General features: G+C 44.1%; 1 protein-coding gene across 4 annotated transcripts in view; it reads right to left on the reverse strand.

Annotated features, from left to right (window-relative positions):
- Positions 1-12,065, reverse strand: part of LOC109066495 (mitogen-activated protein kinase kinase kinase kinase 4) — a 59,739-nt gene that overhangs the window by 18,003 nt on the left and 29,671 nt on the right. For all 4 annotated transcript variants that reach the window (XM_042763259.1, XM_042763262.1, XM_042763261.1 and 1 more), the window contains exons 6-16: positions 11,537-11,667; positions 10,725-10,779; positions 9,861-9,939; positions 9,603-9,778; positions 9,444-9,516; positions 6,374-6,584; positions 5,701-5,859; positions 5,291-5,377; positions 4,024-4,170; positions 3,764-3,942; positions 394-502 (exon numbers count right to left, since the gene is read on the reverse strand). In XM_042763259.1, the coding sequence (XP_042619193.1) occupies positions 394-502; positions 3,764-3,942; positions 4,024-4,170; positions 5,291-5,377; positions 5,701-5,859; positions 6,374-6,584; positions 9,444-9,516; positions 9,603-9,778; positions 9,861-9,939; positions 10,725-10,779; positions 11,537-11,667 (1,406 nt within the window). The remainder of the gene's footprint in view (positions 1-393; positions 503-3,763; positions 3,943-4,023; positions 4,171-5,290; positions 5,378-5,700; positions 5,860-6,373; positions 6,585-9,443; positions 9,517-9,602; positions 9,779-9,860; positions 9,940-10,724; positions 10,780-11,536; positions 11,668-12,065) is intronic.

A 12,065-nucleotide genomic window follows, 5' to 3' on the forward strand; every position in this document is an offset into this window, starting at 1 on the left:
CTACATTATAGTTCTGCTGATAAATGAGATGGGATGAGATGACAAACAACAAAATCGGCCAAAGCTGCCCAATGCATTTGAGTAGTGAGCAGCAGGAGGAATTCAAGCCATCCATCCCACGATCAGTAATCACAGCATCATTTACGTTCCCATTTTATATTAGATGTCTTTACCTACAAAATTCCTTTAGTAAGTGCATACAGTAGAATGTACGGCTATAGTTCTGAGGCTGGGATATGGGTGGATTTGGGCTCAATAGATGTAATTACTGTGCCAGTGTGCACATTCAGTGTATGTGTGGCAGGTACAGAAACCTATTATAAACTGCACAAATGCAGTGGTCATGAAGCCGTGTTCAGCAGGAGGCCGTGTGTGTGTGTGTGTGTGTGGCACCTGTCGCATGACCAGCGTGCTGTCTTTGCACGGCGTAGAGGAGGCGTCGTCATCTTGGACAACCATTGTCTTCACTGCTACCGTCTCACCATTACTGAGTCTGGACGAGCTGTCAATCAGAGAATGATCTGGTGTCTAGATGTTTTGAGGCATATTACCCTTACCAAAAAGTAGTATATTTTAAGTTTATTTTATTAAGTATACTTAAGTAAAGTTCAAGTATATTTTTAAGTATACTTTATATAGCAAGTACACAAATATCAGTGTTCTAGTAGTATACTTGTAAGTGTACTGTTTCAATACTCCTTGGGACTAAATTGGCCCACTTTCTAGTATATAAAAGTATACTTTTAAGTATACTGTACTTTAAGTAGAACAGTAGCAAACTTTGAGTACACAAATAGTTTACCTCTATGTTTGTAGTTTGTACTGCAGTTATGCAGGTGCATCTCAATAAATAAGAATGTTGTGGAAAAGTTCATTTATTTCAGTAATTCAACTCAAATTGTGAAACTTGTGTATTAAATAAATTCAATGCACACAGACTGAAGTAGTTTAAGTCTTTGGTTCTTTTAATTGTGATGATTTTGGCTCACATTTAACAAAAACCCAAACCGCAAACTGAGAAGAGCCAGAGCCCCAGACCCCATCATGTGCACCTTCTACAGAGGCACCATCGAGAGCATTCTGACCAGCTTCATCACTGTGTGGTATGACGCCTGCAACGCGTCCTGCCGGAAGACTCTTTAACGCATAGTGAGAGCAGCTGAGAAGATCATTGGTGTCTCTCTCCCCTCCCTCCAGGACATTTACGGAACCCGTCTCACTCGCAAAGCCCTCTGCATTGCAGGTGATCCCATACACCAGTCACACAGCTTCTTCAGTCTGCTGCCATCAGGGAGGAGACTGCGGAGTCTCCAGGCCAGGACCAGCAGACAGAAGGACAGCTTCATCCATCAGGCTGTCAGGAAGCTGAACTCGCTCCCGAACTTGCCCCCCCGTCCCTCTTCTGCCCCAGGCACCACTGAACTATGAACCCCCCCCACCCCAGGTCCCACATCCCCAGGTCCTTCCACTCCCACTAACATACGATAACATGCACCAGTCACTTTGTGCAGCATTGGTCTGCTCACTACCTCATTCAGCATAGAACTGATGTCATTCTACTACCTCTTCAGTCAGTTTAAATAAAAGAACCGCTCTCTGAGCCCTTTGTCATTTTAATCAGACTGAACAAGCTCTTTTGCACTACAATCTTTTTATCTGCACTGTTTGTTCACTTCACTGGTTTGCACTCTATCTGCCATGTGCCTTGCGCTGCTTTATTTAACTTTATTTGTATTATTTTTTTTACATGCCCTTATTTGTATAGTTGTATTTTATATGTGATCTGTATCTATCTGGATTTTTAGGCTCTACTGCTAGTGTTACCTGTATGTACCATGGGTCTCAGAGTAACGCAATTTCAATTCTCTGTATGTATGTACTGTACATGTGGAAGAATTGACAATAAAGCAGACTTGACTTGTGACTTACCCTCCTTGTGAAGGGTGTCAATGATTCTGGACAACTGTCAGATCAGCAGTCTTCCCCATGATTGTGTAGCCTAGTGAACCAAACTGAGAGACCATTTTGAAGGCTCAGGAAACCTTTGCAGGTGTTTTGAGTTGATTGGCATGTCACCATATTCTAATTTGCTGAGACAGTGAATTGGTGGGTTTTTGTTAAATGTGAGCCAAAATCATCTCAATTAAAAGAACCAAAGACTTAAACTACTTCAGTCTGTGTGCACTGAATTTATTTAATACACAAGTTTCACAATTTGAGTTGAATTACTGAAATAAATGAACTTTTCCACGACATTCTAATTTATTGAGATGCACCTGTAGGTATACTGATAGTTTACTAATTAAATACTTTGTACACTTTGAAGTATAGTCTCAGTAAACTACTAGTTTAGTAGTTTTATACTGCAAGTATACTCATAAGTTTTCTTTAAGTGAACTTTACATCATACTTCAAGTATACTACTATGTCCCTATTTAGGTTTGAATTTGTATATATATTTTGTTATTTGAACATCTGAACATACAAAACATCCAAAGAAAGAACAGGGTATCTGCTTGTAAACAAACAAAAAAAAATTATTCTAGCTTCATGCATTCTTTTTTTAAACACTTTAATGTGGGTAAGTTTCATAAAAAATAAAGAAATAACATTTTGAACAAAAAGCTGAAAAAAGACTATGAATTGGATTCAAAATGATAGTCAAAACGTAGATGGAGTCGATCAACACCCCAAAGCTTGACTGTAATTATTACCTCTTCATCAATCGACATTTTATAACGTTACAGTTTTGATGCCGTTTCATGTCAGATGATCGTGTTACATGTGTTAGTATCTGTTGTTTCTTTTTCTTCTTCACTTGTGTTTTCTTAGAAATTCTGTACAGAAGATGTGTACTAGTGCCCTCTACCATATAATTATAAAAACACGGATTCTAGGAGCACAAGTATAGTTCAAATATATTTAGACTAGGGGTGCATGATAAATATCGACGATAATTAATGCGCATCTCGTCAGTAAAGCCGGTTCTCTAATCAACGGTAAATTCCATCAGGTGCGTGATTTCACATAGAGCAGCTGTTACTACACAGAGCCGTGCCGTGCACCCCTAATTTAGACTTTTTGTAAGTATAAGTCAAGTAATCTTAAATGTCATTTTTAAGTATATTTCTGAGGAGTACATAAAGCCCATTTCTGAGAAGTACATAAAAAGTAAACTTAAAGCATACTTTCCTATTTTTTAGTTTAAAAGAAGTATACTAATAGCACACTTGAATAAACTTCTTTTTTTCGTGAGGGTACACACGCTTTCAAAATCCACTGTGAAAACTCATGTGGTTTATGAAGGTTTACTGCACTCACACATGATGCATGTGTCTTTGCGATCTCTATCTGTACTTTTCTTTATCGTATATCTTGAATGTGTCCAGTGTAGCATCTGAAAATATTAGCCTAATAACACAAATGCTGAGCTCTCAGATGTCATTCTTCATTCTCTTCACTCACTGAGTGACAACGCACGCATGGTACTGCCATGCCATGTGAGAAAGGGAAGATTCTGAAGTCAGTAATTCACCTATAAAGCTCTTGTTTGTTTTCAGAAGTCTGGTTATTCATGCTTCTGACAGCTGTGGTCACTATGAGCATCGTAAAGGTTCTTTCTTGTGTTTCACAGAAAATCTTACAGCATATGGACTGGGAACAACATGAGGGTGAGTAAATTGTTTTCAAGCATCACGGTTCTTTAAATCTTAATTCTCAACAATGACACACATCTCCTGCACATTACTGAACTGATGCCTACCCTCCGCGGGAGTCCTCCGGGCCGGACGTCGACTCCTCTCCCACGTCCTGATCCACCTCCTCGTCGTCTTCATCGTCAGTGGTCCCGGAGTCATCGCTGGAGGAGGAGTAGTCAGTGGCTTTGTGCTGTGGCCGCACATCCTCCACGGCACGCAGCTCTTTAGCCAGGGCCGTCAAATCCTGCCAAACACAGCAGTCACTGCCCATCAGGACCAATGGGACTCTCCATCACACACACACACCTGCAGTGGTGCTGGTTACCTGCGGGTCGGCGGGCCGGTGGCTGGGTTCGGCGGCGCTGCTGCCATTGGAGAAGGGCTCTGAACGCGGCGGCACGGGGGGCGGCTGCTTCTGCATGACGGCAGCCTGAGGAGACCCCTGCACGTTCCTCCGGTGACGCTCATCCACCTGCACACACACGCACCACATCAGCAGCTCTCACACCATCACAGCGCCCACGCTCAACACAGTCAACAACATGATCTGAAAGATGATGCATGATGTACTCGCTTCATGTTTCACATCTGTTCATCTCCAGCAGAGAAACCCTACATGGTTCAGCTTTAAACATCTGGAAACAAAACGGTTTCAGATAAGGTTATGCTGTAGAGAGACACCAGGGGATGTTCATTTGGCAAATGTGATGCACTGAATGTATTAATGCACAAACAAGCCAAAGAGACACATTGGTAATTAGAATTAGGCTATTTTAACAGCAGCTACAGGATGTTTTGCTCATTGTTTTTAATAAAGAGCGCCTGTCTTTCGGATATGTTCGATAAGTCAAGATGTGTTCTTTTTGCATTTCTGACATGCATTTTATGAATCACAGTGGAGCACAGATACAGCTAAAAAAATCCTCTTCACTGTTCCACTGAAGAAAACAGTCAGCTGCATCTCAGAGTAAATGAACAGCACATTTTCATTGTTGGCCGAACTGTCCCTTTAATAAAAGCAGTTTTACTGTTCAGAAAATCAGTTGCATTTTACAGTAATGTTCACAGAAGTGCATAATAAGTTCTCTATTAAATAATGTTAGAAAATGGCAAGTAAATGTGTGTTTCTTCAATATTTTCACGTGTTGTGCTTCTCAACAGTATTGACGGTTGTTATTGACACCTGCAGATATCCATGACACCCATCATCTCAAACACAGAATACTGCTCTAAACTACTCATAAAATAAATCATATTAGCTTTGATTTGATTAATTAATCTAGTTCTACAGTGACTGGCAGACACGAGCAACATATGATCGCTAATAACTGGAGTAGCGGTGCATGTGCTGTCAAACAGCTGCTTTCTCTCATGCCTCGTCCCGTTCATATTTCACTTCACCTGCATCATGTTATACTATCAAGTGTTGAAATGATCCTCAGCATCAAGAACGGAGGTGACTGCAACAGTATGACTGGTATGAAATTCAATATCATTAATGCTAAACGAGGTCATTTTGCGGTGGCTTTATGAAGCAGCTCTGTGTGTGTATGTGTGAGATCAGCGTGACAGTGGTGAAGCACGTCTCTCACCAGTAGCATGGCCTGCTCGTGAAGCAGCTGCTGCTGCAGGACCTCCAGGTGCCTCTGCTCCTCCTCCAGCTGCCGCCGGATGTACTCCTGTCACACACACACACACACACCAGGGCTCAGGCTGAAGAACAGTGGGGGAGATCAGAGCTGTAAATGTATCATGTGATCATACAAGTATCTATCATTTGCATCTATCACACATGCCGCTGTATACCCTGTATTTACATATGAATCAGTTAGCATTACATTAGCCCTACCAAGCTAGGGTTTTTCTAAAGGGTGTCCAAACTGAAGCATATGGAGAAAATTGGCCCAGTGCTTCCCTCCAAACGGACCGAGGAACGTCGAGTAGATTTGTGTGAACAGACGGACTCCGCTGCTAAAGGACAGACATGTCACGTCACAATCACCTGCTCGCGGTCAGCCCTCCTCTTCTCCTCGGCCCTTCGGCGCTCCTCCTCCTCCTTGCGCCTCCTCTCCAGCTCCTCCAGGCGTCTCTTCTCCTCCTGCTCTCTCCTCCTCTGCTCTCGCTCCTGCTGCCTCCTCATCTCACGCTCTCGTCTCTGTTGCTGCAGGACACAAGACCAACACAATCTTCATTACCATTTCCTGTTCTTTTAGCTCAGTATTTCCAGTTTCAACATAAAAGACAGAAGGGTCTATACTGTTCCTTAAAACTTCATACTGTTCTTCTAGTTTTGAACCAACAAAAGAAGGACATGTCAAAGAAGTGACTGATTTTGCTTTCAAAACTGCAAATTTGGCAGAGAGGTGTTTAGTGTGGCATGCGAGTTTATGATCATGTGTCCTGTGTTCTTCCAGATGATTTTTGGATTGTACAACCTAAGGGCTAAACAGAGATCTGACTGACCTATCCTTTACTCTGGCATATTCACCGTGTGTTGGTGGAGGATCAGACGTATTCAGTGCACGGATCAGCAGTGACGTCTGGCACAGTGTTTCAGTCAACACAGTCTACACAGTTGTTCCCTATCTCAGCAGCGTGCAGGCGTTTGACGCTCTCACTGGTCGCACATCTGCACGCTCCTGACGAGTCTCATATCGAACAGAGTGATTCCACACCTCCTCCAGACGCCTCCTCTGCTCCTTCTGCTGCTCGATGCGCTTCTGTCGCTCGGCCAGCAGCTGCCGCTTGTACTCCTCCTGCTCGCGGAGCTGCTGCTCCTGGAGGAGCTGCTGGCGTCTCAGGGCCTCCGAGCGCTCCTTATTCTCCTGCTGCAGACGGATGAAGTCCCGCCGCAGAGTCGACTCGCCCGGCACGTTCACGATAGAGCTGCCACACACACACACACAAACAGTTACATACTGTTCAAGAGACACAGCCAAAAACAAATACACCCAAACAGCCAAATAAATCCCAGAGGATGAAACCAGATATGTGCCTCTTACAGTCTTTCTCACAAAGAGCAACTTCTAATCAATGAAACACCTAAGAGCTGAACATAATAACAAGAAAACTATTCATATTCCCTATAAAAATTTACTCAAAAAACAAAGATTTTATTCTGTGACAATTCTGAGGCAAGTGTTTTCCAGGCTTTTCAAACCTACAGCATCTCAGCACAGAAGCCTCTATGAGAGAGTAATCTTGTCAGACTGGTAAGAGTGAGTGAAGCAGGAGCCTGAGCATCAATGTCTTGAACTTGATGCAAGCCGCAGCCGGCAGTCAGTGCAAGGAGATAAAGAGTTTAATATGGGCTCTTTTGGGCTCGTTGAAGATCAGTCGTGCTGCTGCATTCTGAATCATTTGTAGAGGTTTGATTGTGCTTGATGGAAGTCCTGCCAGAAGAACATTGCAGCAGTCCAGCCTAGAAATGACAAGGGCCTGGACAAGAAGTTGTGCAGCATGTTCCGTTAGAAAGAGCCTGATCTTTCTGATGTTGTGCAATGCAAACCTGCAAGATCAAGCAGTCTTTGCAGTGTGGTCTTTGAAGGTCAGCTGGTCATCAAAGATTACATCTAGATTTCATCTAGATTTCTGACCAAAGTTGATGGGGTAATTGTTGATATACCTAGAGTTAAACTGGGCAGTTGTGGCTCACAGTATTTTGGTCTTATTTCCTTATTTCCTGTTTTTCCTAGTGATGTCTAGTAACCCTGTCTCTTCAGACTCTATGGCCTGGTGAGCGCAACAGTAGAGAGGTCAGAGTTGCATCACAATGTGTGAATGAGTCAGGGCTTGTTCCTCTTCACATATCACACTCACAGAAGAGACACATCTCTGATGCACACTTAAATATATCATTCATTAGCTCATTGGTTCTCTACACAACAATAACCAATTTAATTTTTGTTCATTTCAAACTCTCTTTGAGTCTGACAGTGATCTGGCAGTAACTGGGTGCTGGACTTGCTGACCGGCAGACTCCAGGTGGTCAGAATTGGCAGACACACTTCCTCCTCACTCACACTCAGCACTGGTGCCCCACAGGGACCTGTACTCTGCCCTCTCTTGTACTCCCCATTTACCTACGACTGCTCTGCTGAGCACGGCTCCAACACCATCTTCAAATTTGCTGAGGATACAACCATCCAAGGACTTTCCACTGATGGCGATGAGACATCCTCAGGCAAGTGATCCGAGAAGGACCCCCCCCACACACTTTCTGTAATTACTCAATTCTAGTTATTTAGCAATTTAATAGTCAACTAAACAATGTTTAATCAAATAGTTTAACACTTTGAGCAAAGATATCTTATACTGATGTTACATATAATTAACAAATGGCATTCCTTCACAACTTTGCATCAGCAATAATTTATTTCAGCAATAATTTTGACGTGTATAAACTAAAGGATACAGTGAGCTCAGGAGAGCTGCACACAGCTGCTAGATGGCGGCCTTAAATCAAGCAATGCTGTCGGCATTAATCCGCAGGTAATAATAACAGTCATTATGAACGCAGCATTTGCAGTTTTAGTACATTTAGGTTGACACTTTATTCTAGCGTTACTAGCAGTTACTTATAAACAAGTAAAACATTCGTACTGTTTTAAGCCATTAAATCTTGGTCTTAAAAATAATGCAATTTTGCCTGGATCCTCAGTGCACACTCAGAATAGTGTGCTGACAGTAATCTCTCTCTAAATGTCAGCAAGGCCAAGGAGATGATTGTGGACTACAGGAAGTCACAGAGAGGTGGTCACAGCCCCATTCACATCGATGGTGAGGAAGTAGAGAGAGTCAGGAGCTACAAGTACACATCTCTGAGGACACATCACCTGGCCTTACATGACATTTACGAATCACACTGCTTGAGAAAGGCAACCCTCACTCTCCCTGCTCACCATCTGTCTGCTTCAATGCCACCCAGCAGACACCTACATTCAACCAGGCTGAGGAACAGCTTCCATCTTCAAGCCATTAGCCTTCTTAACAGCCATCTAGCTCTGCAGTACATAATAATGGCCACTTCGGACACTGTGACTTCTACTTCAGTATTCTCACTCAGGTCTACATACTACTTTCAATACCTTTTTTACTTTCTGTATTTATTATATTGTTATCTCAGTACTCTTACTCAGGACTCTCATTTATTTGTTTACTTCCCCTTATTTGTCTTTATTGTATTTATTTGTCCTGCCTACAGTTCAAAATAGCACATAATTTTGATATGTTTAAGCCCTCCACCATGCATGCTACATTTGTTTATAGTCCTGGTAATATTACTGTAAGTCTGAGTCTCGTCACGAACATGTCAATGCTCATTTCCCCAGTGTAACTGACAAATAAACGCCTCTTGACTCTTGAAGTGGACGTGAATGAAGCATCGTCAGCGTCACGTCTCTCCTCCTGACCCGTGATGTCCTCGTGAGTATATAGAGAGAGGTTGGCTAGCGTGCTAACGAGGCCAGTGGCACAGGTGTGATGACAGGCTGCTATGTTTATCTGGACACTGTTGGCTCCCTGTTTATTCCATATTTCGGGGGCTTTATGTTGATGTTAATGAAGGCCTGATGTCACCCACGTTCTCTGCCACGCTATGCCTCTCATATATGAAACACCAAATAAGCATGACCGGACCTGACCTCTTACTGCATACTGTTGACCAGAGAAACGTGCCACAGGTGTGTTTAAGCAAGGTTTAAACCAGGCTTGCTCGATCAATGATATATGATATATTGAGTTTACCTGGGCTCTCCCTCCTGCTCCTGAGTGTCCTCCTCCTCTTCCTCACTGCCGCTGTACTCGTACTCGGTCTCGTCTGTGGTCGGAGCACAAACACGTCATTGACTCATAAGCACACCAGCGTGACCGTTGTAATCAGCCTGCGGCGGAGCAGAGCAGTACCTTTCTCTCCTCGTTTCTTGCGGCAGCGGTCCAGGTGGTCCTTGAGCTGGATGCGCACCTGTCTCTCGTTGGGCTGGTCTCTGATGAAGGGGTGCTTCAGCAGCTGATCGGTGGGCGGCCGCTGCGTGTAGTTCTTCACCAGACAGCCCTCGATGAAGCTGAAGAACTTCTTAGACCTGTGAAGGACAGGAGAGTGTGTCCTCAACATGACCTTTCACCCTCCACAGTAACTACACCAGACCACATGAAGCTACTGACCATTTCTTGGACTTGAGTCTGGGTGGAGGATTTCTGGGTATGAGAAAGAGCGCTCGCATGGGATGCATATCACACAACGCTGCAAAACACCAACAAATACGCTCATCAAACACAAGCACGTTAAAGGTGATGTTCCTGTGTGAGGACTGATTGCATATCTGAATGTATGCAAATATATAAGATATAATTATACCTAATATATGCAAGCTTCAACACAAGAGTGATGTGCACTAATATGATATGTTACAATACTTCTACTGTGCTTTAACTCTTCTCCTTCAAAGTAAGTACAAGAGTGGTTTTCTTTCTGTTTTCAGTTTTCAAATGGTGGAATAGAAGCTTTTGAAAGTGAGGAGACCAATACTCAACACAAACTCAACACACCTGAAAAAAACATTGGTGAGTATTGAAAAAGTGTTCTTATCTTAGAGTGTCTGTTTGATCAAGACGGGATGATACTGTAACTCTGTAAAGATTTGAATTGTCTGATATTGTGACTTTACAAACACCATTAACTTATGTAATATCATCTGTCTGTAATGTTGTAAAGTGTTTTTTATTGGGTATTCAAGCCTTTTTATTTATGATGTATGAGTTGGTGATTCGTCCACATGTAATGTCATGATGACACTCATTAGCTGGGAGTGTATTTAAAAATGTTTGACTTTAAAAGTATGTTTATGCCTGAGGAAGGTCAGTGGACCGAAACACTGCTTTTGTTAATAAACTTCAATATTTAGATAGAACTGATAGTGTGCAGGATTGCATCTTTATATTTTGGATGTCAGGAGACAAAACGTGGAAGAAATAGACAGAAAAACAGTCAAAGAAATGAGAAGCAGGTGTGTGTAGAGCAGTACTCACGAGGAGCGCCCTCGGCCATCTCTATCGCCGTGATCCCACAGGACCACAGATCGCTCTGAAACACAGACGGAGCACCGTCAGCGCCACACTCAACACCCAGCACTCAACATCCAGCACTCAGCACCCAGCACTCTGCACCCAGCACTCAGCACCCAGCACCCAACACCCAGCACCCAGCACCCAGCACTCGGCACCCAGCACTCGGCATCCAGCACTCAGCACCCAGCACCAACACTCAGCACTCAGCACCCAGCACCCAACACCCAGCACCCAGCACCCAACACTCAGCACCCAGCACTCAGCACCCAACACTCAGCACTCAGCACCCAGCACCCAACACCCAGCACTCAGCACCCAACACTCAGCACCCAGCACTCAGCACCCAGCACTCAGCACTCAGCACTCAGCACCCAACACTCAGCACTCAGCACCCATCACCCAACACTCAGCAACCAGCACTCAGCACCCAACACTCAGCACTCAGCACCCATCACCCAACACTCAGCACCCAGCACTCAGCACCCAGCACTCAGCACTCAGCACCCAACACCCAGCACCCAGCACTCAGCACCCAACACTCAGCACCCAGCACTCAGCACCCAACACTCAGCACCCAGCACTCAGCACCCAGCACTCAGCACCCAACACTCAGCACTCAGCACCCATCACCCAACACTCAGCACCCAGCACTCAGCACCCAGCACTCAGCACCCAACACTCAGCACTCAGCACTCAGCACTCAGCACCCAGCACTCAGCACCCAGCACTCAGCACCCAGCACTGGACCTGAGCTCTGAGGCTGCAGCTCTTACCCTGTAGTCGTATGTGGCGTCTGGGTTCTCGTCGCAGGCGATGACCTCTGGAGCCATCCAGTACGGTGTCCCGATGAAGGTGTTCCTGCGGCCCACGGTTCGATCCAGCTGAGCGCTGACACCAAAGTCCACTGCAGAGGAACGAGAGAGAGCTCCTGACACACTGCACACACACTCCTCACACTGTGCTTCACTATGGCTGAGCGTTTCTTCCCATGTTAGCGATTAATTCAAATTTAATGTTTTGCCACAATTTAATTTTTTATAAATCGAGGAATCACAATTTTGAATAGAAATATTAACAAAGGGTAGAATCAGACACTTTGACAATATGCCAATGTTAACAGCAAAGAGAAGAGAATGATCCACCTGCATGTCAATGCACGTGATGAACCGCTCGCGTGTGAGGCGCTCATATAACTAGGTGCCATTCACACAGAATGCACTTTTGTGTTGACAAAGATGCAATGCGGCAGTGGAATAGGAAAAAATGCAGGAAGATGGGGGTTGAACTTCATTTAACTTGAGT

This window comes from Cyprinus carpio, chromosome A9 (genome assembly GCF_018340385.1).
Source record: "Cyprinus carpio isolate SPL01 chromosome A9, ASM1834038v1, whole genome shotgun sequence".
NCBI classification, from domain to species: Eukaryota; Metazoa; Chordata; class Actinopteri; order Cypriniformes; family Cyprinidae; genus Cyprinus; species Cyprinus carpio.